The 12,560-nt window shown below is 43.9% G+C and overlaps 4 protein-coding genes across 6 annotated transcripts; 1 reads left to right on the forward strand and 3 right to left on the reverse strand.

The window, feature by feature from the left end:
- Positions 1 to 75: 75 nt before the first annotated feature.
- Positions 76 to 1,430, reverse strand: LOC132265145 (large ribosomal subunit protein eL15). Of its 2 annotated transcripts, none has more exons than XM_059765669.1 (4): positions 1,305 to 1,430; positions 785 to 1,114; positions 497 to 607; positions 76 to 340 (listed from the first exon to the last, which is right to left on the reverse strand). In XM_059765669.1, the coding sequence occupies exons 2-4, from the start codon at positions 1,091 to 1,093 to the stop codon at positions 146 to 148; spliced, it is 615 nt and encodes a 204-aa protein (XP_059621652.1). In that variant the 5' UTR covers positions 1,094 to 1,114; positions 1,305 to 1,430; the 3' UTR covers positions 76 to 145. The 2 variants fall into 2 exon arrangements, with proteins under 2 accessions (XP_059621652.1, XP_059621653.1); XM_059765670.1 differs by having other exon boundaries at positions 785 to 1,206; positions 1,305 to 1,395.
- Positions 1,431 to 1,526: 96 nt separating this feature from the next.
- On the reverse strand, positions 1,527 to 4,298 carry LOC132265147 (ATP synthase lipid-binding protein, mitochondrial). The gene is made up of 4 exons (XM_059765672.1): positions 4,187 to 4,298; positions 3,608 to 3,694; positions 3,248 to 3,452; positions 1,527 to 2,586 (listed from the first exon to the last, which is right to left on the reverse strand). The coding sequence occupies exons 2-4, from the start codon at positions 3,653 to 3,655 to the stop codon at positions 2,423 to 2,425; spliced, it is 417 nt and encodes a 138-aa protein (XP_059621655.1). The 5' UTR covers positions 3,656 to 3,694; positions 4,187 to 4,298; the 3' UTR covers positions 1,527 to 2,422.
- Positions 4,299 to 4,429: 131 nt separating this feature from the next.
- LOC132265134 (transcriptional activator GLI3) lies at positions 4,430 to 8,944 on the forward strand. Of its 2 annotated transcripts, XM_059765651.1 has the most exons (5): positions 4,430 to 4,924; positions 5,288 to 5,603; positions 5,698 to 5,832; positions 6,154 to 6,866; positions 8,834 to 8,944. In XM_059765651.1, the coding sequence occupies exons 1-5, from the start codon at positions 4,825 to 4,827 to the stop codon at positions 8,920 to 8,922; spliced, it is 1,353 nt and encodes a 450-aa protein (XP_059621634.1). In that variant the 5' UTR covers positions 4,430 to 4,824; the 3' UTR covers positions 8,923 to 8,944. The 2 variants fall into 2 exon arrangements, with proteins under 2 accessions (XP_059621634.1, XP_059621635.1); XM_059765652.1 differs by lacking the exon at positions 8,834 to 8,944 and having other exon boundaries at positions 6,154 to 7,291.
- Positions 8,945 to 9,284: 340 nt separating this feature from the next.
- Positions 9,285 to 12,445, reverse strand: LOC132265115 (vacuolar protein sorting-associated protein 16 homolog). The gene is made up of 9 exons (XM_059765613.1): positions 12,335 to 12,445; positions 12,093 to 12,282; positions 11,757 to 12,030; positions 10,878 to 11,697; positions 10,668 to 10,816; positions 10,314 to 10,597; positions 9,975 to 10,249; positions 9,597 to 9,914; positions 9,285 to 9,528 (listed from the first exon to the last, which is right to left on the reverse strand). Exons 1-9 carry the CDS (start codon positions 12,391 to 12,393, stop codon positions 9,381 to 9,383), a joined length of 2,517 nt encoding a protein of 838 aa, XP_059621596.1. The 5' UTR covers positions 12,394 to 12,445; the 3' UTR covers positions 9,285 to 9,380.
- Positions 12,446 to 12,560: the final 115 nt, after the last annotated feature.

Below are 12,560 nucleotides of genomic sequence, written 5' to 3' on the forward strand. Positions count from 1 at the left end.
CCCCCAATCGTGCACTTCTCCATTGTGACTGCAGAGGTCACTGATTGCGAGTGGGCCTAATAAAAAACCATGCCATTTGAGGAAATATGATTTTATTTCGCCAATTATGCAGCCGAAGATGCACATGACAAGCACAATGGGCTTCTTATCGCTTCTTGTGCAGGTGGAGACGGTTCCTGCGGTTCCAGGCAGCCCTGCGGGAGCCTCCAATTGTCTGGGAGTATCTGTATCCCTTGCCGAGACCACGTGAACTGCGTCCGGAAGATGTGAGGCCACGCAACTCGCGGTGCTTGTGCACAGACTTCACAATCCAGTTGATCTTGGGATCACGACGGATTGCCTGCAACAGAAATGATAATTATTCAAATGTTTTTGATGACATTTGCAGAATATTTAGGGGATCCTTCAGGTGTTCATACACTCGACATGGGTTATTTGGAGTGGTGCATGAGAATCATCACTGGAGAAGGAACGAGTGGGATTTTGAGATACTCACGTTGTGGGATGGGTCGATCAAGATGACCTCGAAGTACTTGTAGGAAGAGTCCTGGGCCACCCAATATGAGTTTAGCACGCGAAGACTTCCCAAACGACGACCGACACGTTCCTGCAAATGGAATTACATAAATTACTCTCTCTGTAGACAAGAAAAATGAACAGGGAGATCTGTTAAGTGTTTTCAGACATCTAAGGAAGGACAAAATTATCGTCACAGCAGCTTCAGGTGAAAATCGGTGGTCATCATGAGATTGTGGTGGTCACAAAAGCAAGGAAGTCAACTCACCTCAGCAATCGACTGGAGGTTGCGGTAGGGCTTCATCTCGTTCACACCATGGCTCTTGGGCTTTCCGTAGGTGCAGCCCTTGGGCACTGGGCGCTTCCTGCCACCGCGGCGGACGCGGATCCTGTAGATGACGTAGCCCTGCTTGGCGCGGTAGCCGAGACGGCGAGCCTTGTCCGGGCGCGAAGGCCGCGGGGCGCGATGGAGCTTCGTCAGCTGACGGTACTGCCACACGCGGATGCGCAGCAAGTAGCGCATCACATCGCTCTGCTTCTTGCGGTAGAGCTCCTGCACGTATCTGTACGCTCCCATCCTGTCCGGATTGAGTTAGACCTAGCAACGAAATCAAGTAGATTGATCTGAAGTCACATCATCGGTCTATACTTGGGTTAGGAATATATTCCATCGTTTTTTCAGTCATTGCACTGAAAATATGCCACATACTCCATCATCTGCCAACGCACTACACATCTGCAGATATTTTACCAAAGAAATTGCCACCCTTCACTGGGAAAATACATACCTTTCGGTGAAAATAGTTTCCGTGAGTCCCACGTTGCTCACAGACCACGCAGAAAAGAGAGATATGGCGGCCGGAAGCGCTCCTTGACAACCGCCATTAATGCCCACACCGCGTGTTGCCAGATTGGAATGTCGAAATGTCGGCAAACCAAAACCCAAAAAAACACTCAATTTTTTTCGACTTGGAGCAACCGACACACTTCCACAGAGAAGAAAAAGAACATTTCTGGAATTTCACTTTTTATTTCGTTCTAATTGCTGAGCATGTTTATGCAATTCCTCCCAAAATTGACATAAACACACCACACATCTCTCAATAATTGTCGCTCAATCATATTCATACGCTGCTTTTTTAAGTAAAATCAAGAAAAAATGTTCAACATCCTCCAAGTATTTGTTAGAATTTTGACTCAAATTGCAATCTCTCCAAGTCACTGATCATTTAATCCGCAATTCTTTGTATTCTCTCAATGGCAAGAGATTGCAATGTGAGGCATATAGTATCTAGTGAATCTCAATTATGATGAGTAAATCAACATAATTACATATCTCACAAAAAAATTCTGTTTATCAATTAGTTCATGATGACTTTTCTCGTATTTTATAGCTTTTAACTACAGTATTTATGTGTGTATTATATAATAATTCTTGAAATTTTTAAATTCAGATTTCATCTACTTTTCTTTCATTTGAAATTTCCTACTCGGGGCCGGAGGGAAAGATTCGTGAAAAATATCCGTGTCAACAATAAGAGTTTTGCAATAAATATTTGCGGAATCTTGCATGCCAATTCGCCTATTTCATTTCCCATTACACCTTTTAGATAAATTAGCAAAAAATATATCTGTCATTACTGATACATATAACATATATTTTGAAAGTACATGTTATACATAGCATTAGAACTAACATAACTTTTCCATGGATCTTTCCCTTGCTCACACAGGATGTTCTCTTGAATGCTTTGAGACAAAACTGGATTTTTTCTGTTTTTTTTTTCTTCTCTCAATGTCTCACCAAAACTCATATGATGGCATTATTTATATCCTTGATGTTACACCCCTTTCTCTCCCCCGCATCTGTGCTTATGTTTCTGATGGTGAACACACAGTGTGTCGCTTAGAAAGCGAAGAGCAGCAGGAAGGCCATCATAAGACAGAAGAGACCCATAGCCTCAGACAGGGCGAAACCCAGGATAGCGTATGAGAAGAGTTGCTGTTTGAGTGATGGGTTCCTGGCATAACCAATGATGAGAGAACCGAATACTGTTCCGATACCGGCACCTGAGTGGAGGAGACAAATAATCACAAGCATTAGAGGATGTGAATTTGTTAGAAAAAGGTACAAACAGTGGCGCTAGAAGTGCATTCATCCCTATATTAGGCATTGTGAACGCGAGGAAAAATAGAAGATAGAAGAGAAAGATACGATTAGTGACTTGGCTCTACGCCAGAAAAGATTCTGAAACTCACACGAAAGCATATCTTGTTTGTTTTTATCCGTTGCAAAAGGTCGAAATGTGTCCATTGAGAGATTCTGCGGGCAGGGCTAGAGACAGATTAGTCTGAATTGAGTTTTCACCCTCAAATTTCACATATTAACTTGCGTGAAGACTTGAGCGTGAACTTGTACATTAGACTCAAATTGCCGGTGACGGGAGATTTCAATGTGATCCGGCAGAGAACCACCGGACACAGTAATTTCTGGTCCCCCCATCTCTCATTAGTCGAGTGTCCTGCTAGAACATCAATCCTCCCACAAACCGAGGATCCACCTTATCTCAGACCTTCCCGAGGCGCCAGGGAGCAACTGTGCGTGCTCGTGTGTCAGCCCCAAGTACAAGATTGTCTCTAGCCCATAGCGGAGTCTCTCTCAGGACGCAATTTCGGGGATCAAGTGCACTTCTAGCGCCACAGCAAATGCCGATTCTCGTCTCCCACTCACCAGATCCAGCGACTCCGACTGTGGCAGCACCAGCGCCGATGAACTTGGCGGCAGAATCAATATCACGGGTTGCAGGTGAGGTCTGGAATGACCTGACTTGAGGTAAGAGGGCCACTGGCTTTGTGTTTTGGGCCGCCAGTGACTGGCTCTGGCTGATGACAGCGCTGCTCAATGGTCTCAGGTACATCTTCGTTCCATTGAGAACCTGTCAGAGACAGAAAGGAAGGCATTCTTCAGTGTCCGCATAATTATGTAACCGTCTGTTGGCCATGTCATATTGAAGAAAAATTATGTAATGGATTTTCCGCAAAAATTCTCAGCGAAAAACCCTCGACGAGCTAACATCAATTTTCCACTTACCGCGCTCCGGGCGATGGGGGCGAGACGAGAAGCAGTTGACACGAACATTTTGGACTTCGCTAGTGTACTTTCTGGTACTCGGAGGATCTGCAAAGACACACAATTATCCCGTTAGCTGACGCCTCGACACTTTGCATTGAGCGCAGTTCGGTCCCTTTCTGTGCATCCGGAGAAATTATCAATATTCTCACGGGGTCAGCCGACTTGAGCCGCTGCAAAAGTTACGTAACGCCGAATACGTAACATTAGCGATTCAGTGGAAATGGGGGGCATTTTCATTCGCCGGCCCGGCCAATTGTCCTTATCAAGTCCTTTCATCCTCACGCCAGGACGCTTGAGGCTATACTTTAACGCATTTTGGACTTCTTTCACTGGCAATTTTACGGAAAATGGCCGACACCCTCGGACGGAAAAATTTCATCGGGGGCACAGAAAAAGACACAAAATCTCCATCACTACAGCAGTTGCACACAGTATAGCATCCAAACTCTGCTTTGCAGCAATGGATGATTGAATTTTCACTATTTTCTGCCCAGGATGGAGACTTTAACACAAGATTTTTCAAGAGATTTTACTCACAGAACCTAGAGCGGCAGACTTATCGACGAACAGTGGCAGAGAGTGCTTTTCGGAACTCGAAATCCAGACAACTCACCACGAGCGCAAGACCAGTGTTGCCAGATATCGCAATGGCGAAGTGCCACAGAATACGCTAATTTCTCCCAATTTCGTGCTGTTTTCCACCCAGTGGGGCCCTTTGGACAATCGTAGCACCCCGTGGGAGTAGCGGTGAGGTGCAAATTGGTGCATATTCCCTGAAATAGGGGGCAATTTTGCGGAAAAGTATGCAAAAGTGGTGAAATGGTAGGTTGCCAGATCGGAGTTCTGCCCACAATCCTCTCAGTCGCGGCGCGTGCCATCTTCAGTGTGGTGGAGGAAGTGTGAGCCAGCAGCACTCAGAGGTCCCGCAGCGATGACCTAATTCTTTGACAAATCCGGAGTTTGGTCAATTTTGGCTGCCTGTGGCTGCTGATATTCAGTAGAAATACGTTCCTGGCCACCTCTGGACAATGTGCATAGCACCACAATAAGTGTTCCAGCCGCACCGTTCACCCTAATAGCCCAAAAATGTGCTCGCCCAACTAGGAGGCATCTGTGAAACAAGTGCATTGCATAATCGTAATCAAGGCGCGACATTTTGACGTGAGGTGTGCGCGATGGCCGTGTTTTTGATCAATATTTGTAAGTTCAATGGATGCGGAATAACATTTCCCAATCTGTACAGCCTCATACAGCACATCGAGGATACGCATATTGGTGAGTGGTGCTCCGCAGGGGGCGAATTGTGGTGTAGTATCTTGCGAAATCGGTCCTTGAAACAAAAGTGGACCCAAAAAGAGAGGTTGCTAATCAAGAGCCAAGGCAAACCCCGTTTCCCCAACAACATATCGATCAACGACCACGTAGCGAGTAGCTGAAGTTGGAGCATTTTTCTGGGTATGAGGACGAGATGGAGGAGCGGTGGGGGCCTGGCTGTCTCTTTCCAACATAAACAAATGCCGATGATGGGTGCCTTTTTTGCATGCACATTTATGTGTGAAATCAGCTGAGCGGCCACCACACCCGCCAAGGCGTGAATCCCCTCTAATACCTCTCATGTGTTCTTTCCCGTCTGTGCAGATTACGATCCGAAGGCGATAGAGTTGAAGGAGCAGCAACAGCCACCATGTCTACCCCTGAGTTATGTTCTGCGCTTCATCACGGACGCCGCTCGCAAGGAGGCCTCCTTCCTGGCCACCTCCGGCGCGGACATCAAGCGGAAACTGACCACGAAACATCACAATAGCTACAGCGCCTCTTCCTCGAACCGCAGCAACACACCCACCGGCAGTGAGATGGACGAAGAGGAGATGATGGTGTCCGAGTCGGAGGACAGCAACGACTCGTGGACAACGGAGGAGTTCAGCTCGGAATTCATCATGAGATATGGAAGCCGGTAAGACGATTAGTCACCGCAACAGGTGAACACGCAGACAGACAGAGTCGATAAATGCGCTGTCTCTCTTCTCATTGCGGCAACGAACACACAGGCATTCCGGAAATCAGGGTTCCAGCTCGCTGAACGAGAAACCATTCGCTTGTCCCGTGCCTGGATGCAAGAAGCGCTACAAGAATGTGAACGGTATTAAGTACCATTCGAAAAATGGCCACAAGAAAGATGGAAAGTAAGTATAGAATGAGTGATTTTGTGGCTCATCCTTGAGGTCATGAACACATAGTCTGTAGATTGTATGATCGCAAGTTTCCTTCGTTGCTAAATGGGGCGTCAGATTAGACGAGGGAGAGTGAGATTAGACGGTAGGATTTCTGAAATACAGCACTCGCCCCAATGATAAATTTCTATTTAGTCACACAAGTTGTGTGTCTGTCACGCTGAGATTAGATAATAGCGAGAAATGTTAAACCATAATCTCTTGTGCATGAATTTGAAGCATGTGGCGTGTAATGGAGAGGAATATGTGTGATCTCTGTGTTTCACTACGCAGGGTTCGGAAGGGCTACAAATGTCACTGCGGCAAGAGCTACAAGACATCACAAGGGCTGAAGAGTCACACAGTCCTGGCGCACAACACGACTAGCATGGGCGCTCAGCCGCCGGGATCGGTCTCGCCAACGGGCAGCAACTGCAGCAATACGTCCGGCAGCAGCAACTGCATTAGTCAGGGCACGGGTCAATCGGGCGGCACTCTAAGTGCCCCCCAGCTGAACACCAATGGTTCAATACAGCTGTCGCCAACATCACCGCTCTCCAGCATCACAGTCAGTGGTGGCAACAGTGTGAGCAGCTCTCCGCTCAAGAATAGCTTCGGATTGATAACGATCAAGGCGAAACCGGGCCTCGTTGGGGTGACAAACAAGCTGGTGAAGCTTGTGCCTGAGATTCCAGTCAGTGGTGGCGACAAGATTGGCAAGACGCTGGACGCGAGGAGTCTGGGCGTTCCAGTGACGGCGGCGACGGCCACGAAAATGAGCTTGCCCGGTCTCGTGAACTTGGGCATTTTGACTCCAGCTACCTCGCCAAAACCCCTATCGCAACTACCCACCCAGTCTTCGGTGGCGCAGCCACAGCAGCAGCAGTTGTCTGTCCCGAGCCAGCAGACAGGCCAGGCGACCACGACAGCCACGGCCACGGTGACGGCCGAATTGCTCCCTCTCACACCCATAAGTCCCAACATGAGCGTCAATTTCACAACTCCAGGTACCAGTAAAAGTAGTTCAGACGATACGTAGCCTATACTAAAAACGTTGCTTATGCGGAAGAAATAGTAGTTGATGAGTTGTTCACTGTCCGTGTCTAAGACTTGTGTTATACTTCCTTTCCTATCTATTCATTCTTTTTATAAAAAAAAGCAGAAAACTTGAGCTTCATTTTATCCTAATCTTTGCACTACTATAAGTTCCAGAAATCACCAAAGATATCTTAAGATAATGTCTGAGGCTATTTTGCGAGAAAAAAATGAGAAAGAGAGAAAAGCGGAGAAGTAAGCAAAATTCTTCCATTTGGCTATTTTTTCGTGCTCTGGCTAAAGCGTGGCTGAAAGGAAATACGCTCTAGTTCTTTAGGTGTTCAAATTGGATCCTTTTTTTTGGCAAGAAAGGTGAAGATATTGCTTACCAAAGGAATCTTGTGGTTATTAATGCTTTTCCCCTTTTTTTGTGTCCCAGAATTTTCAGCATTATAGTCGATGGAAAAAAAACTATATGCATGTGTGCTGAGAATGCAAGAAGAATATTTGAAAAGGAAATTATCCCAATAATTTAAATATAACATACAATATGATATATATATATATATATACCTATATTTAAATTAAATGACGCATAAATGTGAGTTTTGATGACATTGCGTTTGTGGATAAGGAAAAAAATTGAATTCTTGAAAAATTTTTCCTTTTTGAGAGATTCATTGAAAGAGAGGAAAACAATTTTAGTGAAAAAAAACTATTTGTGATAATACTAGAAAAAATATGGGTGAAATGCGCAATATTTTTCTTTACCTTTTTTTCTCTGTGCAATTTTATTATAATATTGAATCTTTTTCACATTGCGTTGTAGTGGAAAAGACTAAAAAAAAGAAAGAAAAACTTATCCTTATGGTTACCTGAAAATTTACTAACTGAGGAGAGATGAAATTTAGATAGAAACGACTACACACCTCATCGTCACGTCCCCCTTTTCTTTTCTCGCGATGTATAATATTGATAACAAAACAACAATTCGTTTGCTTTTGCGTTAACTAGTCATTATCAATTGAGAAGGTGAAATATTTATTGAGAAAATAAAAGGCCCCTATACATTATTAGATAATAATATATTATTATATTAACTGAAATATTAATCGTAATCTTGTTATTTGAATCTTGTTTATTATTTTCTTTTTACATTTATCATACTAGTCTAAGCCGCAGTTATTTAAAAGAGGAGAAGAAGATGAAGAGGATTACATAAAATGATTAGTGAGGAGACAAATAAAATCGTAGGATGAGAATTGATGTGGGTTCCGCATAATTTGAGAGGACTTGTAAATAAGAAGGCAAGTAAATTAACTGAATGTAGAGAGCATTTTTTTGGAATAACTAGCAACATAAAATGAATATGCTATATACTCCTCTAAATAGTCAAAACCCAATAGAAATTGCTCAGAAATCAATTGAAATGTAAACAATTATCATAATAAAACAATTAGCACACCAAAAATGATAAATATAACTGATGAAAAATTTCCAATAGAACTGAAATGAAATGTATACACTTGTAATGTGAATATTTATTTTGAAGACGAATTTATATAATATACAAAATGCGAACTGTGGAGGCGAAGCGATGGGAAGAGGACGAGAGAGAGAGAGAGAGAAAGAGTTTAGTTTTGAAAACTACACATTTTCATCTGCCAAATTTTTCATTGTAAATTTACACATGTTAGGCGAATGGCAGTTGTTAGTTTGGATTCTTTTCACTTTATATTCAGCGAAAAAAAATGATGATGATGATTTTTCACCCTTGGAAAACACTAATATTGATAGTAGGAATATTTATTTTGTTTGTACAACATGACAAATTATAAGTTTGTCAATGTTTATCAAGAAATTTTCACCTTCATCGTGAATTGATAAACATTGATAAACTCTTGAGGGATATATTTTGTTCTCTTTTTTATTTATTCAGATCCAGATAATTGGAGACTTTTTATTGGAAATACTTGGATTAAACAGATTGATGTGAAAAAATATGTGCAGAAATTGCAAAAATATTAAATGTTTCCAAAATGGAGAAATAAGATAAAACACAATAAAAAAAGATGTTCACTGTATATCAAAATGTTCTAACCGAAGAAAATGGTCATAAATACGAACAATAGAAATCTGAAAAAAGATGTAATTCTTGTTTATTGTCAAAGAAAAGGTACTATTTGTAATGTAATAGTAGTTGCAAAACCATTGAGAAAAAAAATCAAGAATAAATAAAGAAAAAATAGTTATTTGCCGTGAAAATTACTAAATGGAGTCCATAATTATACTATTAAAAATGAATACCAGTAAAACCTAATAGGAAATAGTGCTGTATCTTTCTGAATAGCATGTAAAAGGAGAGAAAGGGAAAAAAACAATCAATGAAATGGGGGTGAAAAACCGAATCATGTATTATAATAATGTCTGTTTCAATTGCAAAAATAAATGTGAGACAAATACTTTATTTCTCGCTATCGCAATGTTCACTTCTTCGGTGATAATTGATTTATGTAATTCTCCACGGTGTTAATCAACTGCCGATCGTTTATCTTTGATGCATTCATATGGATTATGTAGAGATTTTGGAGGTCTTTCAGCTCGAAGGCCACCAAAGCCGCCTCTTTCGAGAGCCTGAAGTGGTTTAATAATAGTGTTAATAATTCTGCTCACGGATGAAAAAAATGAAGTGTTCTTCTTACCCAGCTCTGATATACCATTTGACCTTCTTCTCCTCTCGACACTTGGACAGATACTTTTTCGCCTCATTGCTGTTCTTCTGCTTTATGCACACCTCCACGAATGGCTCGTATCCAATGGGGCTCTTCTTGATCTTCGAGAACTTCTCCAGCTCATCCCATTGATAGTTTTCTGACATCACTTGGATTCTGAGCCACCAGTATCGCTTGTCCGGCACTTTGTACTCATTCCGTATCTTCTCGGCTGTCTTCAAGTCACCCAGAGTCAGAAGTTGCTTGACAGTCTCATGAAGAGAGAGACCGTAGAAGGACTTTGAGTATCTGGAAAACCACAGATGGTGATTATTTAAGACATTCATTTTGACGAAATTTCACACTCACTTCTCACTGAACACCTTCTGTTGCTTCATCAGCTTTCGTCCCTCTTCGCACAATTCAGCCTCGACGTCTCGGTGAGCCTTCTTGTAGGCATTGGCCGTGATGGACAGGACCATCTCCAGACCAGCCATCTCAGCAAATCCCTCACGCAGAGTGAATTCAGCCTGTGAGGCAAAATCGTCCTCTTGCGTGAAGATATCCTTCAGTGCGGACACATTGTATTGCTGGCAGTACTTCTTGAACAGGTTTTGCGCTATTGGGAATGATCTCACCGTCATCTGCAAATATATGTATTCACGTGAATTCATCTGGACATTGATTGTCCATTATGATGATAAGTACCTGAAAATCTGCTAATTGAGTGGTTTCTTTCAGCTGCAAGAGCACCATATAGACGAGATCTGTGTCTCCTGAATGCGTGGCACTCAGGAGGGCCTTCTTGTTCTCACCCAACTTCAGCAACAAAGGCACTCTTGCGCTAGCTTTCGGCTCCTGATCCAGCAACATGATGGCCAGCTTCGTTCGTCCAATTTCCTGCGCCTTCCTCGCAATGGTGCAGAAAGACACTCCCAGTGCGATGGGATTCCGGAACTTCTCGGCAATTTTCCTCGCCACATCCTCATCATCTGCCAAGGAGCAAACGAGAATCATTATATTGATGATTTTCTGACTTTGCAGTGGTTTTGAGAAACTCACGTTTGTCATAAGTGACCTTGTGAAGCGCCCAGTGTTCCAATATCCTCGATTCTGGCAACTTCAGATGCTTGGCTATTTGTATGGCCAGAGCATAGTGCTTCCTGAACACTAGGCGATCCAGTATCACGTTGGGTTTCAGATGATCGAATCTGAAAGTAAAGAAAATTTAATAGAAATACATATTGAGGATCTTCAAGGAAATTATCTCACTGTCGATACGTCAGAGGAATGCCGATCTTTGCGTGCCGAATCGAGTTGAGCACTCGCAGGATTCTGCACATGAGATTATACTTGTCTGGATTGTGAGATGCACAGAAGGCCTTCCCAAAATACGCCGCCTTGATGAGGCTCTTCTGCGTCTCCGGATCAAATTCATATCCCGCCGCTTCGATGCACTCCGCAACAGCCTGCTCCAGAGTGTCCTTAATCAGGCACAAGTACTCATCCGACTGATGGCTCTTCTCGCGGAATTTCTTGTGCGCCTCAAAGAGGAAACTCGATGACTGCTGGCTATTGATGGCGAATATGTTGGTCACGCTTTTGGGAATCTTCTGGATCATCTCGTGGCATCCATTTGTCAGCACTCGCACGCAGTCCATCTCTGGAATGAGGAAGATGGCCGGATCGTAGGTGTAGGCATTTGAGTCGCCGCTGACTCCAATCACCAGCAGAAGCGACGAGTAGGTGACTATGAGGGCGTCCGACTGCCGGCTGTTCTCCACGTCCACACACCAGGCAATCTGTTTCGGTCGCTCAGAGCGGCCAGTGTCAAATTCACAGTACTTCGTCTTCAGGTTCGACGAACCCATCCAGATGTGGCCAGAGTTTGTGTACAGCGCCAGATCGCGCTGGTTGAACGACACAGCCATCATGATGATCATCTTATAGTCACTCTGCATGGTTATATTTTGCAACATGCACACACTGTCGCCTTGGTGGAGCCTGAAAATCTCCCTGTCGCGCGACACCAGAGCGAACGTGTTCCTTTCTTCAGTCACGATGTCCCAGCAATTGGGATCAGCGATGGATTCTGCAAAATCACAACCAATTCACCAACTATTTTCCATCACATTTCCTTCAGAGCCTTACTTGGCATTTCTGGGAGTTGTCGATTCTTCGGCTCCTTTACGCTGTTCACCAGAAACACCCGGAAGTTTGTCGTCATCACAGCGACTCCTGTGCCGGAGCCGGAAGGGAAAATCTTCGCATCGATCACTTTGGTGTCTTTGGCCTCTTGGCCCATGCTGAATGTGTGTTGGTACACCCCAAACATGTCGTAGATCAGCACAAGTCCGTCGTCTTGGACGCAGATCAACTCCTCGCACTCTGACCATCCCATTGATAACAGATTCCCGCTGTTCCACTGTTCAAACACAAACACAATGAGAATATGATTCACCAGACTTTCCTCCCCTTTCGACATACATTAATGGACGATATCAGGTGTCCGGAGGCGGTGAAGATCCTGATTATGGGCTTCGTGGATCCAGTGACTTTGACAAACTTGCGGAAATCCTTCACAATCGCCATGGGGCCCCCATACGGGGCGGCACACACAATCATGTTCTCCAAGTCAGTATCCGGAGGCCACTCCATGTTGTACAACTCGATTTTCCTACAACATTTCCCAGTAATATTCATGGTTTTCCAGCAAATCAGTAGCTCACCTGTAGGTATTCCCATGGCCGAGCGTGAACCAATCTCCTGTGTTGTAGAGAATGGGCATTTTGATGAGATTTTCACATCAAAACACACCACTAAATTTTTATCTCTGCACGACACTTCCGAATTCTAAACCCAGTAGCGCGCGCCGAAGCATTCGAAGCGGCGCATTCGGGGTTTTTCGAGACATCATGTGACGTCACACGTCAATTCGGTCATGTGACGGATCGA

The sequence above is a fragment of the Phlebotomus argentipes genome, unplaced genomic scaffold (assembly GCF_947086385.1).
Source record: "Phlebotomus argentipes unplaced genomic scaffold, Phlebotomus argentipes genome assembly contig_2, whole genome shotgun sequence".
In the NCBI taxonomy this organism is placed as follows: domain Eukaryota; kingdom Metazoa; phylum Arthropoda; class Insecta; order Diptera; family Psychodidae; genus Phlebotomus; species Phlebotomus argentipes.

Excerpts from the sequence above, each read along its gene's own strand:
- LOC132265145 (XM_059765669.1), bottom strand. The coding sequence starts at position 1,093 with ATGGGAGCGTACAGATACGTGCAGGAGCTCTACCGCAAGAAGCAGAGC. Across the intron at positions 608-784 it reads ACCTCCAGTCGATTGCTGAG|GAACGTGTCGGTCGTCGTTT; the intron begins GTGAGTTGACTT and ends TTCCATTTGCAG. Across the intron at positions 341-496 it reads TGATCGACCCATCCCACAAC|GCAATCCGTCGTGATCCCAA; the intron begins GTGAGTATCTCA and ends TTTCTGTTGCAG.
- LOC132265147 (XM_059765672.1), bottom strand. The coding sequence starts at position 3,655 with ATGTTCGTGTCAACTGCTTCTCGTCTCGCCCCCATCGCCCGGAGCGCG. Across the intron at positions 3,453-3,607 it reads CCCCCATCGCCCGGAGCGCG|GTTCTCAATGGAACGAAGAT; the intron begins GTAAGTGGAAAA and ends TGTCTCTGACAG. Across the intron at positions 2,587-3,247 it reads AGTCGGAGTCGCTGGATCTG|GTGCCGGTATCGGAACAGTA; the intron begins GTGAGTGGGAGA and ends TCCTCCACTCAG.
- LOC132265134 (XM_059765651.1), top strand. The coding sequence starts at position 4,825 with ATGGCCGTGTTTTTGATCAATATTTGTAAGTTCAATGGATGCGGAATA. Across the intron at positions 4,925-5,287 it reads CATCGAGGATACGCATATTG|ATTACGATCCGAAGGCGATA; the intron begins GTGAGTGGTGCT and ends CCGTCTGTGCAG. Across the intron at positions 5,833-6,153 it reads GGCCACAAGAAAGATGGAAA|GGTTCGGAAGGGCTACAAAT; the intron begins GTAAGTATAGAA and ends TTCACTACGCAG.
- LOC132265115 (XM_059765613.1), bottom strand. The coding sequence starts at position 12,393 with ATGCCCATTCTCTACAACACAGGAGATTGGTTCACGCTCGGCCATGGG. Across the intron at positions 12,283-12,334 it reads GGCCATGGGAATACCTACAG|GAAAATCGAGTTGTACAACA; the intron begins GTGAGCTACTGA and ends GAAATGTTGTAG. Across the intron at positions 10,598-10,667 it reads CAAGGTCACTTATGACAAAC|ATGATGAGGATGTGGCGAGG; the intron begins GTGAGTTTCTCA and ends GCTCCTTGGCAG.